This window comes from Poecilia reticulata, linkage group LG2 (assembly GCF_000633615.1).
Source record: "Poecilia reticulata strain Guanapo linkage group LG2, Guppy_female_1.0+MT, whole genome shotgun sequence".
Classification (NCBI taxonomy): domain Eukaryota; kingdom Metazoa; phylum Chordata; class Actinopteri; order Cyprinodontiformes; family Poeciliidae; genus Poecilia; species Poecilia reticulata.
Window position 1 is genome coordinate 4,766,506 of NC_024332.1, and position 16,372 is coordinate 4,782,877.

The 16,372-nt window shown below is 40.6% G+C and overlaps 1 protein-coding gene across 2 annotated transcripts; it reads right to left on the minus strand.

Annotated features, from left to right (window-relative positions):
* Window positions 1–1,970: 1,970 nt before the first annotated feature.
* Window positions 1,971–16,372, minus strand: LOC103475423 (radixin-like). 2 transcript variants are annotated; one of them, XM_008427021.1, is made up of 15 exons: window positions 16,189–16,372; window positions 14,358–14,437; window positions 9,874–9,957; window positions 9,659–9,754; window positions 9,386–9,508; window positions 9,071–9,222; window positions 8,590–8,673; window positions 8,216–8,362; window positions 7,356–7,452; window positions 7,096–7,259; window positions 6,659–6,789; window positions 6,403–6,563; window positions 6,224–6,316; window positions 4,796–5,032; window positions 1,971–3,782 (listed from the first exon to the last, which is right to left on the minus strand). In XM_008427021.1, the coding sequence occupies exons 2-15, from the start codon at window positions 14,367–14,369 to the stop codon at window positions 3,618–3,620; spliced, it is 1,746 nt and encodes a 581-aa protein (XP_008425243.1). In that variant the 5' UTR covers window positions 14,370–14,437; window positions 16,189–16,372; the 3' UTR covers window positions 1,971–3,617. The 2 variants fall into 2 exon arrangements, with proteins under 2 accessions (XP_008425243.1, XP_017159261.1); XM_017303772.1 differs by lacking the exons at window positions 9,071–9,222; window positions 9,386–9,508; window positions 9,659–9,754; window positions 14,358–14,437; window positions 16,189–16,372 and having other exon boundaries at window positions 9,874–9,932.

The following is a 16,372-nucleotide window of genomic DNA, read 5'->3' on the forward strand; positions in this document are numbered from 1 at the left end:
AAGTATTCTGATTTATGATTTTTCCAGCAGTTAAGTTATATATTTTTTAAATCTACATAACCCCTCGCCTCCAAAGTGTCATAAATCAATGAAATGCTAGTGAATATATATCCCAAATAAAATTGTAAATAAGTACAATAAAATGTATGTCTTTGTTGAGCTTTTATGAATTTTTCTAGTCAAAACATGAACAAAGCGTTGAAAGGTCTGTGAACCCTATTTAAGAAGTAAGGAAGCTTCCATTTTTAAGCGTTTCAGTTTAATTTAAACTCGGGTGATGCTTTTTTTATTATTGTTACAAGATAAGAACTTTCCATTGGTAGATTCAGTTGCTCCGTGTTTAAGTTTCTGACTTTATGGTTCTTCTGAAGGTGGACATAAAAAACAAAGACATGGACGATACTGCCAATATTCCTGTTTTGCTGGTTTTTATGGAAAAACAGCAAAACAATAATGTAGGCAGTATCAGCAAAAGCTTTGAAATCGGTGCATTCCTGGATTAAAAATGCACCGATTTCAAAGTTTTTTGCTGATACTGCCGATATTCCTGTTTTCTTGTTTTGGGAATATCGGCAGTATCAGCAAATAACTTTGAAATCGGTGCATTCCTGGAGTAAAAATAGATTGATAAAAAACATTTAAGGAGAAATGTTTTTCTGAACATATAGCTTTAATGTTATGTTGACTGATTATGATGAACTTTGTGTGTTTTAATCTAAAAATCTCATTAAGTAACCAAATTAAGCATGAATATCCACTTTGTTTACAGACCAAGATCAGGATTTGAACCCACATCTTTGGTACTTGAAGTCTGATGCCATAACCTGTGGACCACACCACCTTCCACACTTCAGAAGTTTCTCATGGCACATTTATCTTTTCTGCTGTCAATGGTGATTTTGAAAGATGCTGACAAAATAGACATCCTTTCCATGCACCGATTTCAAAGTTTTTTGGTGATACTGCCGATTTTTCATTTTCTTGATTTTTTGCATGAATATCGAGAAAATGAAAAAACCTTTTCAGGACTTGAACTCATGTAACAAGTGACTTTCAGGGTAGTTTCACTGCTCATTGAGTGACAGGTTTAACTAATGACTCAGTTACTACCTGCACCACCACACCTGGATTGACTGGTTTAATTAGATGCTCTGCAAGCAAACGGGCTCTTCAGAGTTTTAATTATCATTCAAGATTGTATGTCACATTTCAGCAGCAAGACAGTTCATAGTGCTTTATATCATAAAGACACAAAAACATTACCTTTTGTTGAATGCCATCACCAAAACCATCTTTGCACATCAGATAAGTAGCTCAATGTTTCATATATTATGGCTCAAAAAGGTTCAAATCCTGGAAAAGATGTCTATTTTGTCACTCTTTCAGTCTCCATTGACAGCAGAAAAGATAAATGCGCCACGAGAAAATTCTGCAGCGTAGAAAATCATGTGGTCTACAGGTTATGGCATCAGACTTCAGGTGTAAGAGATGTGGGTTCAGATCTTGGTCTGTGAATAAAGTGGCTATTCATGCTTAATTTGGTATTTAATGGGATTTTTTGATTAAAACGCACAAAGTTCACCATAATCAGTAAAAATTAAAGCTATATGCTGCTTAAATATGTTTATCAATCTATTTTTACTCCAGAAATGCACCGATTTCAAAGTTTTTTGCCGATACTGCCGATATTTCTGTTTTGGCATCAAAGAGGAAAAAAGGAATAGACATCCCTTTTACTGTGAAGGATGGTCAGATAGCCATCCTTCACAGTAAAACATGACACTTCCTGTTCTCAGGGGGCGTGGCTTAACACAGCACCAGATTATTTTTTCTCTCCTAGACACTTGGGGTACACAAAAAAAATGATTTTAAGGACTAAGAAAGTGGCTCTCATGACATGTCTCCTCTAAGTTGTTGAAGGACGGGGCAGAAATGTGCCATTTGTGTTTTAAAGAATACATACAGCAAAACAAGTTTAAAATGTAAAACTTTTATTTGTGAGCCAAAGAAATGGATCATGATCCACCTGTGCCCTCTAACTTAAACAATACAAACTATAACATCAGAAATAAAAGGGGGGAGGAAACAAAAAAATCATATCAAAAAGTGACAGCTGGTGCCAGAGATAACATCATCAGCTTCTTTGTGTCAAACTGAAGATTTCACGGCTCGGACACGGAGATTTTGAGAGCGTTTTCCCTCCCCCTTCGGTGGAGCCGGCAGCTGAAACGACGCCTGGCTGCTGGTTTTCCAGTTTTTTTTTTTTGTTTTTTTCCCCCCAGGCGCTGGAAGCACCAGATCATTTCTTTCCACCTGCTGTGGCAAAAAACACGCTAGAGGATGCAGAAGTTTAACACAAGAAGCAGGCCTAAAACTATGAACTAACACCAGCTGTCAGGTATAGCAAAAATAAAACTATTATTTGAAACTATATTCCATTATTGTGTTAAATCTGAATTAATAGATTTTAGGGAATAGATTTTTGTTGTCATTTGAACAAAAAAAATTAATTTACGAGTTTGTTTCTTTTACATAAGGGCAGGGAGGGGAGGACGCATCCCAAGTGTTTGACTTTCAGTCACCACTGCTTTAATTACTGAGGTAGAGATGCGTCCCGCCTTGGGACTGATGTTTTCATAAGCTCTCCAGTCAGAGAGGTGCCGAGGCTTCATCTTCCACGTCCTTAAAAAAAAAACGAATCGATCTGTCCGCATGTCCTTCGAACTCCCTTGGTTCCTTTGTGAGCTGGTAGGCAGAGAAAACCATCCATGGTGACTGGGAATGAAACACTGGGGACTCAACCGGAAAACTCCAAAACACACACGGCATCACTACAACCGAACCATTTAGCTTATCTTTAATAATACTTTTAAACTTTAGGGCGATGGCTGAGTGGCACAAGCTGATTAGTTACTGCTATGAATATATATATATATCATATATATATATATATAATTGATTAAAAAAAAAAAAAAAACATTTTCCCTTTTTAATCTTTGCTACATTCAATTGTCCGAACTCGCTGCTTGACAAGAGGCTCTTTGTTCGCTTCTAATTCACAGAAAAGATTTCTTTTAAAATCTCAAAAATACTGGCGGTTTTTGATCAGCCAGCCATAAAAAAAAATAAAAAAAATACTGCAGCTCCGTTTCTTCCACATAAACCTCTAAATATTAAATCATAGTTTGAATTGAAAGGACATAGTGAAGTAACCTCAGCTCTAATATTTGATATGTTTTTCACATGATGTAACAGAAGCTCTCCAAACGCTGACATGACCTGGTTTATCCTCAAACCATCGATAAAACAAGCGAGAAACAAAAGCAGAAAAAGAAGGGGATCCGACTCAAGCTTTGCATACATGGGTTAAGGAAAACAAGAACAACAAAAATTAAAAATAGCTTTCTATGGCCAGGTTGATTCAGTACAAAATAAAACCTAGCTTTTGGTTTTACAGTTACTCTTTCCCAAAACATTTTAGGATTAATGATGACTGGCTCTGGCGATGAATATCTAGTTCAGAGCGGCTCTATCTTAGGAAGCTTTGGCAATGTGTCCAACGAGCGATTTAACCAGACGGCCTGGGCAGGCGGAGGGGAAACGAGGCGGCTCCGCTTTCACATGGACTCGAACTCGTCGATGCGCTGCTTGGTGTTGCCCTGCCGGATTTGCCGCAGCGTTTTGTACTTGTCTCGGCCCTGCTTGACGTTCTCGGCGTGCAGCACGTCGTTCTGCGTCTTCTTGGTCTCGTCTCGGGCGTCGGCCAGCTCCGAGCTCAAAGTCTGGACGGGAGAGACAGAGGGAGCCGAGGTTGACGAGGCAAACGGGAGGGAGGACAAATGGAGACAAACGTGAACAGGACAGAGGCAGAGGGGGTGATTTGATCAAAGCTGGAGCTTCAAAATGCTATTTTTTCGCCCCTCCTTCGTACTTCCTGCTGTGAACGGTCATTACGAGCATTCCTTCGCTCAACTTTCCTGTCATCACTTTCTGTCAACATTAATAAAATATCCCAACTTTCACTCAACGTCTGAGCTGATCTGAGCTTAAAAACTTGACTATTTTTCTGCATATCTGATTCATAAGAATGTTCGTTTGGTTCATTTTCTCCAGGTTTTTGTTTCTTTGGAGACGATTGTAATTTGTTCTGGTCCTGGCCTATGCAGCAGCCAAGCTTGTATTTGAATTTGTTTTTTTTATTTTTATTATTTTTCAAACGCAGCTAAATCCAGATGTTGACACACACTGCATTAAGAACATGAAATAAATGTCTTAAAACATTTAGAAACATTAAGGTTGAGCAAAAAACAACCGAGACATTGATTGTTTTTGCATACAGATATCTGGATTCAGCTGTGTGTGAATAAAGATGAGAGATTTTACAGATTTTTTTGGGGGCGAATGAGTCGAGTGTCTGATTGAAGCCGGGCTACAGTCTAAGCCAGCACAGCTCCTGCTGAGGGCAGGAGGATGAAGACGAACGGACAGACAAGTGTGCCTTTTCTCTTACCCTTATTTGCCATTGCTTGGCCCGTGTTTCTTCTTTGTTACAAAACTGCTGTTAGAAAATAATATAGTCTTGTTGTTATTTGCTTTCGTGGGATATAAATGTCTTTGTTTAATGAACCTTTAATAAGCAAGTTTTTTTTTTTTAGATTGTAGCAGCTTAACTGAAATGTACTCCAGACCTAATGTTGAAAGTGGTTTCAGAAAAACGTTTGGCTCACGAAGCCAGACGCCACCTTCCTTCCTTCCTTGGAAACGACCTCTGAACCCTTCCGTTGGCGCTTCTCACCTGCAGCTGCTGCTTGACCCGCTCGTTCTTCTGCGCCTCGGTGACGCGAGCCTCTTCGCTGCGGAGGTCCAGCTGGCAGACGCCCTCGTTGGACAGCTCGGCGCTGTCCTCGGCGTGGTTCTCGTCCTGCTCATCGTGCTCGTGCTCGGCGTCGCCGCCCGGGTGAGCGGGCGCCGGTGTCACGGCGCTCTTCAGCTCCTCCTTGGTTTTCTCCAGGTCCTCCTGAGCAGACAGAGCCTGCAGGCAGAGAGAGAGACAGAGGACGACACAGACACTAAGACGGAGAACCACCAGGCTTTTGGAGCTGGGCTTGGCGCCGTGAAAGTTTGTTTTCACAAACATACATGCTAACCTTGCGTATCTGCATTATTAATGTCACAGTGTCTATGTGGGATAAAGCTCGTCAATTGTCGCAAGGGAGTGTTAAGAAAAGGCTAAAAAGATAATAAAATACAGAGCTAGGTTAAGATTAAGTTGGTTAAAAAGGCTTTGGAAGTCAAATTTTCAGATTTTTTTCCCATATGGATAAGTGGGCAAATTGATGGATGGACAGAGAGACGATAACAGAAATGAACGGGTGAACATTCGGACAGACGCATAAAAGGACAAACACGCACAAAAATAATAAAATGGACGGACAAACTGATGGGTAGATAAAAGAATTAATAAAAAGTTAAATCCATGAACGGATCATCTAACTGATGGGTGGACAGAATAATTAATGGTTACCAACAAGTGGGGGGAAAAAAAGTGAAGGATATTAGGGGTGTAACAGTACACAAAAATAAAGGTAAGGTACATACCTTAGTTTTAATGTCGTGGTTTGGTTTTCGGTACGTTTTAATCAGAAGAAAAACAAAATTTTATCCCTCCTTTTACTTGAATCAGTAAAAACACTGATTAAGAACTGACTGGAGATTTGTTTTGATTTCGTTGATTACTAAAGCACAAGCAGGTAGAGACGACGATTATACCGCTTCAAATTGGTTATCCTAACATTCGCTAATAAAGAAATATGAGCCAAAGTACGAGTTGGACTCGCATATTACAAGCAAACCTGTCATCTGAAAACAACAAGACTGACAGCCTTAGATGTCAGTGATGTCAGGTGACATCATTTAAGGTGAGCAATTTAGTAATCTTTGGACTCCTTTTCTTCCTCCATCGGTGTTAAACAACAAACCTTCATGTTGTGAGCTCTATTTTGTTTTGGGTTAGTTTTTTTATTATGTTGTACAGTTGGTGGATGTGTTTCTGTCGCTGCTTCTCAAGAGTTAAAACTGGCTTTGAAATATGGAATCAACACCCTGAGCAAACATCACACTTGGAAAAAAAAAAAAGGAGCAATACTGAATCATATAACGTCTTAAATACTCCTGACACGCATTCAGTTTTTACAATCTCTACAAGTAATGATGACTGCAGTACCTTGTGCTGCCACTCGGTGGCCTCATCCTCCTTCTTCCTCTTGGCCTCCTCCAGGAGAGTAATCTTTGCTGTGAACTCTGCCAGCTCGGCAGCCTGGGACACCAGAAACACGGCCGTGTTACAGACACCGAGTGCAAACGCTAGAAGAGTTTCAAATGTGCCAAAAGCCAAAAACAGACCAGTTGCTCTTGGGTCTTCTGCTGGTCTGCCGCCTGCTTGGCCAGCTCCGCCTTGGCCTCTTCAGCTGCTCGTCTCTCCCTCTCCAGCTTCTCGGCCTCCTCTCGTGCTTTCTGTCTTTCCTGCTCCAACTCCATGGCCCGGCGAGTCTGTTCTTCAAGCTCTAGCGGAGGGTACAGACACAGGTTTAAGTTGATTTAAACCGATGGTGCAGTCGCAGCAGACTTGATGGACGGAGGGCACGAAGAGAACGGGTACCTCTCTGAGCCTTCATGGTCTGCTCTTCGATCTGCCGCAGCCTCTCCATGAGCTCTTCCTTCTCTCGCTCTATTCTGTCCTTCTCCTTCTCGGCAAGCTCTCGCTTCTTCTTTTCATTCTCCAACTGAGCCCTGAGAACATTCATCATAAGTACGCCAAATGACCGTTTCTGTAGGGAGGCACAGGGCTTCGTCAAAAGATTTGAACACATGAAGAAACACGGGGCGTTAGGGACTATAACTCTAGTTGACACACAACTGCACTCCATCTTGGATGACGGTACAAGTTTCACTCTGGGTTTAAAATTTCAAGTTAAAAAAAGTTATGTTATTAATTTTTTTTTTGATGGAAACATTAAACGCATTTTGTTGTGTATTTAGTCTCTTGGAGGTCATTTTTTCCAGTCTGTTCAGAGTTTTCTACAGCGTATTACTGACCTTTCCATCTGCTTGTGGTGCTTTTCTTCCCGGGCCTGGGCCTTCATCTGCTGCACTTCAATGGTGTCAGGCTTTCTTCTCCTCATGTACAACTCGTGGTTACCCATACACAACGCCAAGATACGCTTGTTGATGCGGAGTCGCGGGGCGTAAAACACAAAGTCCTGGAAATATTGAAATAAGCATACGTTTATTTATTTATTTATTTTTAGAGTACTTGCATTGGTTGATGCCTCAGGCTCTGATGAACGTTTACTCACAGGTGCTTTTTTGTCAATAGGCTTGATCACAAACTTCTTGTCATTAAAGGAGATGTTTCTGATCTCACTCCAGGGGAAGCCGATCTTTGGCGTCAATCTGAAAGAGAGGAAACAGCAGAATTTAATTTTGAGTTTTCAGAAAACGAATTACACCAACACCCACAGTGGGTGGATTTAGTATTAAAAGTGGTTCAGGTAATCAGGAATTACAGGCTGCTTGCTGCATTGGGACACTTTCTTTCTTGTTTACTTCTCATGTTTCTTTGATAAGGAAAGAAAGCTGTAACCTTTGACAACGCAGATTGCCATCAAGAGGACGTCCCATAAGATCAGTGATTAAATCTATTCTCAGTTTCCAAAAAGTGAAAAATAAATCTGACTCATCAGAACAGGAAATCCCCTGGAACAATAAAAAGATGGGAGTTTTTCCCTCCTTCCTCCCTCTAACTATATCTGTAACTCTGCACCTTCAGGCTTAAGGTTACACCACAGACATCGTTATGACGACACACATTGACAAACCCCCACCAACTGTCACGACTGAGACATTAGGATATGAGCTTCCAGCTAATGGAGTCTCTGAAAAAATTACAGCTTTATACCTTAAAAAAATATTTGTTTTATTCTTATAGTACAAATAAATAAATTCCCAATGGATTTGCTACAGATATTCATTGGGACCAGGCTTTAAATACAGACTACAAACTGAAAACATCTTTGCATTTCCAAACTGTAATCCCTAAAAAGGACACATCTTTAATCCCAAAACCTGTAAAAACATTTTAATGAAATTCAAACTGTGCAAGAACCCTATTAGATATTAGATGTGTGTTTAAGTTCTAGGCTTGCGAGTCCCTTACTTGTCCTCGTGTTCATAGATGTTGAGACCCAGAGCGTCCACGCCCAGCCACAGCTGTGTGCCCTTCTTGTTTTTGATCTCAAAATAATTCACTCCGTACATTTCCAGGTCTTGAGCAATTTTTAGGTACTCCATCATTGAATCTTCCCTAAAAAAACACAAGAGAAAAGATTTTAAAACTATTACGACTATTAGAACAAAGCATTTTCTTGTAAAGCAGAATATATTTGACCGTTTTATCAAATACAAATTGGAGAAGAAAGTTAAATCAAACCTAGTGAAATTATTTGGCGTTTTATCACATTTAATCTAGTGATATTCTAACATTAAATGACAAATCTAAGCAGATAATGATAGAAACACCTGAACAGCTACCTGAGCATTCCTTTGTGCTCCTCATGCCAGGTCTGTATCCTGTCCTCCCATTGCTCCTTCGTCAGCTTGTGCTGCTCCAGAACTCTGGGGAAAACACACAGACGGTGACGTTCACCTGAAGGAATGTCAAATAGCCTAAAATTGCTTCCTCTGGAGGAAATAATACAAGCACTCCAAACAGGGAATGAAAAACAGTTGATTTTCCTTTCATAACAAAAGGGGTCACTCTCTCAAGGGAGAGAGCAGGTTGGACAGTCTGGACTTTTATTTGTTTTTATCACATGGCAGTTAAAATAAAGATATTTTTACTTTATTTTAAGCAACAGTGCTTTGAATTCAAATGCAAACAACAAATTTCTGGGTTTTATTTAAAAAACAAAACAAACTAATGTATTCTTGTCCTTCCACTTCACATTTCTGCACACCTTTGTGTTGTCTAGTTGAACGCAGGGTCTATTGTTGCATTTTTACTTTATTTTACCTCTGAGGCAGTAGTCTGTCATGGGTCAGGTATCCAGCCTTGTGGACGTCTTTGTTGTAGTCTCCATACTTGGCCTGGACAGCATATGAAGCCAGCAGCACGGCCGTCTCTGGAGGACAGTAGTTCTCATCGTTCAAAATGGCCTCTTTGACCTGAAAGAGAAATGAAAATGGGGGGAAATTTTTTTTTTTTTTAATCGCACATTAGAGATTCTGTGTCCAGATTTTATTTTAAGTTCGAGTGGAATTATGCAAATGTTTACTTTTCTTTACAAAATAATAATAAAAAAAAATTGTTTTAAATGAGCGTTTTTACCTGCAAGAAGAAGAGCCTCTGTGTGATCTCTTGGATCAGTTCCTCAGAAACGTCCTCTGGGAAGAACTTGGCCCTGAACTTGAACTGCAGAGGGTTTTCTTTTTTCACATCTTGCTGGGTCACCTGGGAAATATAACCAACATTGTGATCTATCACTGTCAGTTTATACCAACCAAGCAAGTTGGACAAAATTACATGACATTTTAATTCAAACACATGCAGAAATACCTTTTGCAGATTGCAAAAGTAGAAATTAGCCCAAAAGAAACTGACCTTTTTGTTCAGTTTTAGCCAGGTGATGTAACCTTTACTGTCTACATACTGCAGACCGAAGAACCAAACCTCCCGCAGACCTACTGTTTTCACCACCTGGAATGGAAAATAAGGAAAAACTCTGCATGTCAAATCTTCCACGGCAAAGTTTTTAAAATTCTCCTCATGACAAGTGCAAACATGATGACATGTTTAGCTACTTTAGTGAGACTCACCTGGTCAAAAAGCTGTTTTCCTGTGGTGCTGGGCTGGATGGCAAACTCCAGCTCTGCATCCATGGTGGTCACACGGACATTGATCTGCACAAAAAAAACAACATAAAAACTGTAATTTACTTTGATTATACTATTAGACATGGGTACAACTACCAGGATTTTCCTGGCTGGTGAAGTGACCAAAAACAGTAGGAGTTCTTAATTCATTAAAAAAAAAAATTTCCTGTACTGGATCTACCATTGACGCATAAGACTCAGTCATGAGAAAATTGGCTGATTCAGATCTCTGGCCATCCGACTGCTGTATCTCTAGTCCTACAATGCCAATGGCTTCGTGGCGTAAATGAAAATTATGCAATAATGGACTTTCTACTAACTCATCCCTGCATTTGCAGATCTTCTTGAGTTCCAAAAGTAGAAATAGTACAACTTTTTGTGTGAACCTATTTATTTAATAGATCTGCTCTTATCGATCCAACAGCATCACAAATATCCAATCTAGAATTTTTTAGTGCTTTGGTGCATCTCTTTTGTGTCATCTATAGTTTAGTCCTGAATTTCAAAGCAATAAACTTTCCTTTACCAAAGTAAAGCAAACTCCTCAAAGATCCTCAAAATATATGTGAAATACAACATATCAAATGACAAAAATCAAAATATAAATTCCTGCACTACTGGAATTACAAAGGAACTTTAATGGAATATGCAGCAGAAAAATTATATTTTAGCCATCATGCTTTCATGTTGTGGGGTGAAAGTGTCAAGGGCAGTTGAAGGTTGTAGCGGGTGTCTGAGGTTTCTTGGCATACCACGGCAGTACAAACATATTAAGTCGCTTCCATCATACAGACCAAGCAACACATTGTGAGAAAGACCAATTCTTCAAGCCTGTTGCTTACAGGCCTCTGCTGGGTGGAGCAGACGCTAAAAGTCAGCCATTGGCTGCGGCTCCCTAAGCTGCGCTGGCAGCAGGCCGAGCAGCAGCTGATGACAAAGAGCGAGGAGGGCTGACCTCAGAGGCATCTCACATCCTTCCTCTCACACCTACGTGCACACAGCAGCACAGCGCATGAGCTCAGTGGCGGTTTGCAGCACATGATGAGAAGCGGCGAGGTGCTTAGCAGGGCGGATGGTGACAAGCAAGTAGGGCAGGGTGCAAACACGAAGCGCAAGAAAACGAAATGAAATTGTGAGCGAGGCAGAGCGCAACAGGAAGCAGGAGAGGAGATCTGGGGAAACTGAGATGAAATTACAGTAAGAGAACTTAAGCGCCAAAAAAAAAGAAAAAGAAAAGCTGAGGAGACGATTTTCTCCCTTTTCTGCTTAGCAATTATACACAAAACCTCAGGAATGATTGTTTTGGATTCCTCTGCTCTAATTTTAATCAATTTTTCTGCCATCATTCCTCTCTTGTGGTTTCTCTCAGCGTCGTCCCAAGAATGAATAACCCAGGAAACCTGAGAAAACGCTGAACTTAAACCTCGTGACTCCCACTAAGTACATGTGAAAAGCTGGAGCATGCCTGAGACAGGAGTCAGAACAGAACATGCACTCATCTCTGTTTTTAAGTTGTGACACTCTGGTGTTCGTGCTCTGCGTTTGCGGCGAAGCATGGAGTGGGACGCTGCCAAAACATTGGAAACCAACACGCTGAGGAAGAGGAATCTCGTCTGGAGCAGACAGTCAGTTAATCCCTTCGCTTGCAGACAGAGGGGGAGGAGATGAGCGGCGGCAGCAACATGCTGGGACTCCGACGCCGCTAATCATACAAAGCGACAACTGCGATGTCTTCGAGAACTGACTTTTGCAAGTCCATTTGTTAGAGATATAATACATTTAAAGTTATTATTTGTTTGAAATTAGACTATTATAAACTGTCTGCTAGCTTGTTCCACACCACAGTTGCAGTTAGTGCAACATGGGAGTTCCTGAACGTGATGCACAATCTGATTGGAAAAAGATGAAATCTTTGAGTTTCCAACCAGCTGGTCACTGATTGGGGCAGTTGAGGAGCCTCTACCGATAAAACACACGCAGTAAAAGTCGACAACACATGGAAAGAGACCGGCACACTGATTAGGAACAGTAGATGACAACCTCAGTCAGACAGACAACAGGAAAAACGTGACAAAAGCATTAAGTGGCTTCATCCTGATGGGTAAATCCTCAGCCAGTCAAAGAACTTTCACCCAGCTTTATTTACTTCTTTTGCCTTTTTAAAAAAAACTAACAAAAAAATATTTTCTCCACGCCCTCTTCTGCGACGCTAATCTTACTCAACTTTAGCCTTCTTTAAAGATTTGTGCAGCATCATTACCGGTGTGCGGTCAATTTATGAGATTCTCGCTCTCCATTTCAGCGGCAAAGCTCAGTTCTCACTCTGATTTGGCCATTGTTAAACGTGCAGCTGTTTAGTCACCGTAAGCTGTTTACAAAGGCTTTGCTGAGAGCGGTCTTAAAGCAAACCCACGCCGACTGCAGCCAGTACAGAGCTGCTAATCTGAGCTGCCAGGCTCAGAGCAACTGTCTGTCCCTCTGATTAACCTCCCAGCACACCAAGGGAATCCTCCCACACGGGGAGGGGAGGCCAGAAAGGCCAAAAACTGTTCATCGGAAGGCAGGGTCGGCAGTTTACAGATACGTTCTGAAAAACTGGACGGGATCTTTACGTTGTGAAGCTCGGCCTTCCTCGACAGCCGCTCGGTTGCCTGGTGATCTTCTGTCTGCGAGCTGCACTTTTACTTCTACAGAACCAGGATGTTGACTTAAACTGGGCCCCAAAAAGTACACAGACCCCCCCTCACACACACACACACACACTCTCTCTCTCTCTTCAGCAAACAGGAAAATAGCCTCAAGCAAGAAATCAGAAAGTCTTCTTCTCGGAACGGTTTCCAAGCAAAGGGAATAAAATGTTAACAGAAATACAAATTAACAACTCAAATATTTGGTTAAAGCAGAAACCAAAGACTAGAGATGGACCAATCAATCACCCATACATTGGAATCAATCAGTCAATTTGGTGGTTCTCGTTTTAAAGACTGATAAATCTGTTTTTATTTCTCCTTTTTGATCAAATGCATGAATCAGAGCTTCAAAATATGTTTTCATTATGATCCTCCCCAACCTAGTCTAGCTACAATACAAATGTCCGTCCTGTTTGATTAACTGGCTTAATCTAAAACACTGAAATATGAAATAAGAGCTTTGCTTCTGAAGGTTCACAGGTTTGTGGTGAAGTTTTCTAAATTTTTAAACTACATCACTCAAAAACTCAAACTTTACTTCGATATGAATTTGGTTAAGTCTGACCAGCGACTTCCCTTTTTTCCCCTCTCGTTCTTCCACAGACTATACTGCATAAAGAAGAGCGGCAATGTGTTTGATAGAGGATGTTTAAAAGAGGAATTACAAGATTTTTGCATCAAAGAACGTTCCCTCGTACATATCTGATTTTTATTAAGCTAAAAAAAAAAAAGTGCAAACCTGTACTTCTGATGTAATCAATTAAAAAAAACAAACAACTGATTTCATACAGAAAAATTGCCCAATTCCAATCAATCTGATTGATTGGTGCATTCGCAAACAATTAGCTTCACATCCAGACATGAGAGGCACTTTAGAAAATCCAGAGACAGCTGGTAGCCATACAAAGATACCAGATTTTTCTCTATGAACAGGCATTGATCTTAGCAGAGCGGCAGGTTGTTTACTGTACAATGAGAAGAGGAAGTGAGGGAGGAAATCAGTGCTCGTCTGTTCCTCTTTAAATCTCCCTGAAGCCCAAGCCACCTCCTACCATCCAACAGCAGGGAGGCGCCTCACTTCCAGCGCTTCAAATTTAGCCAGTTATATTTTGCAGCTTCCTAATTACAAGTCTTTTTTTTTTTTGTTCAAAATACAGATGAAGCCTCTTTTAATGGTAGAGTCTTGTCCTCTGCTGTAAAGAATTTTTTTTTTAAAAGTATAAATTTGAGTTAAAAGGTTGAGTTACAAAACAGTAAGAAGCAACTTTGCTCACAAGCAGAAGAAAAACTTAGCCAGAATCAGACAAATGTGGAATAATTCGTTTAAAATAGCCAGGTTGATCAGCGCCAAAGGAGTGAGAACAAGGATCGCCAAGTCTAATTTGGATAAAGAGGCTCGACTGTGGAAAGCAGACACCCATGACAAGACTGCATCAAATTGGTTTTGTTTTGGCGCTGTTCACATCCTTGTACCGAGGCATTCTCTTTTTACCCTTTTCAACAACAATGGCTGCAGTGTTGCTGCTGCAGGCCCAGTGGGCTTGGCACTCTGCAAGACAGTATGGCTGTTGTTTACTTGGAAGAAGTGCATGAGGAGTGGAAGAAAGCAGGACGGCGAATGTACCACTTCCACGACTCTTCGCATTTATCTTTAAGTAAATAGATTTTGAACACAACAGGGAGACTATTTGCACAACTAACGCATGCAGGAATGACGCATGAATTACTCCATCTTACCGGTTTAGGCATGTTTGCTTCCTCTCCACCTTTCGCCCAACAGCTGAGAGGATAAATCCGTCAGCAGACGGAAGTGAGACCTGAAATTTAAAGAACATTTTTAAAAAACAAAACAAAAACAAGTCATTTGGCAATGGATGAGTTCAGGAACAGTTAATACATTTGATTTTCCCACCAGAGTCCAGAATCTCCCAGCTACGTCTTGATAGAAGTATTGAAAGTTGCAAATAAAACAAGAGGAACTTTATGTCAAGTCAGGAGGGAAAAGGATGAAAACAAATACTTTCCCATCTCTTTCGATGACAACACAAAACAAAGAGGTGCTTGTGCAGTGAATGCCACCATATTCGCTTAAAGGTACATAAGTGGAAATGGAAATAGTCAGAAGGAACTGAATTGCAGTCAAGCCATTATGCACTTATTTAAGGGGGGAATACAGTCATTTATATGATAAATTCCAGGTCAAAAAACAAACTAAAAATCATTTAAAAAAACTTGTATGCATTTGTATTCTGTCCCCAATTTAATACAGCTGAAAGTCTTTTGGGGCGTGTCTTTGCACATTTACTGACATTTCTGTCCTTTCTTCTTCATAAAATAGATTATATAAGGAGCAGCTTTAGCACATATTCTCAATGGGACTTGGATTTGTTCATAGAATAAGTAATTTTAACACAAGAACATGCTTTGATTTAATCAAACTGTAGCTGTGCCTGTAAGTTGAGGGCTGGTGTTTTCCTCCTCAGTCTTATTTGCATCCTCAAATAATTTCCATTTCCTTCTACGTTGTCGTATAAAGTCATTGCTCCTTGGTTTTAGATGAGCCGTCCCAGCTTTCTAAGCATTCGACCAGACTGAGATTTAAAGAGGCAAAAGAAAATGAGGTGGATTAGCAGTGCTTGCCAACGACTGATGGCGTCACCCAGGACATGTTACTGCGGAATACAGTCTCTGCTGCCCAGATATTAAGCTGCTAGGATGTCAGGATAGTCAAGTACAGCTACAGTCTTCAGTCAGAGGTTTCTTCCAATTGGTTGCAAGACTGACTGCTACCAGACAGCATCACCGCCCACAAGTATTTGAAGAAATTTAGATGTATGAGTCAAGACATTTCACTTTTAGATACTTCTAGGACTTGCACTTTATTTTAGACAGTTTAATGTTATAATTTTACCATAAAAGTGTCTAACACACACGTCCAACAACTTGTTAAAAATTAAAATATAATCCAATTGATTGAAACGGTGCGGATTTTTTTTACAACTGGGGCGTTTGAAGACCAACATGTCTCGTTTAATCAGCTAGCTCACCTATTTACCCGCCGATTTGGCTTCCGTTTAAACTGAAATTTAACCACAACTTCATCAAACAGCGGCGAGACAACTGTTGCTCCACTCGTAAAACACACTAGCATCAGACTGACGCCAAGAATTCCTTCAGTGTTTGAGAGAAACAAACAGCATCTTCTTTTTGAGTTTTTAACTACAGCACGGCAATTGCTATCCGTGGAAATATACATTCTTTAGAAGGGAGCCGTTGAAATCTGACATTTTCATGCTAGTGGGTGTAGTCCGCATAACGGGACGAGCCTAGTCGAGGCTGTGAAGTTTCGCTTGCTGGTAATTCGCTAAATTTATCAACATAATTCAGGAAGTCGTTGAGAAAGGGCTAATAAAGCCATGTTTTCTGAGAGTTTGTTCAGTTTAATGTATACAGTCCGGTTTAAATCTATATTTGTGAGACGCCAACGGCGCGAGCACGAGGACATCCGCTAGTAGCGCATCAAAGTTGAAGAGAAGCTCATCTTTTTTTAAGGGAGAGGCAAACTCACCGGGGGTCGACGTATCTTCCTCAAAATTCAAAGGAACAAGCTGAGCTGTAACCAATTGACCACAACGATAATTTAATGCCGATTCCCGTTTTTAAGTCTCGCACACTCAATCACCTACAGACATGAGAAAAGCATTTAAGTCTAAACAACCGTAAGGCGATTTGGGGTGTCCGCATCAATGTGC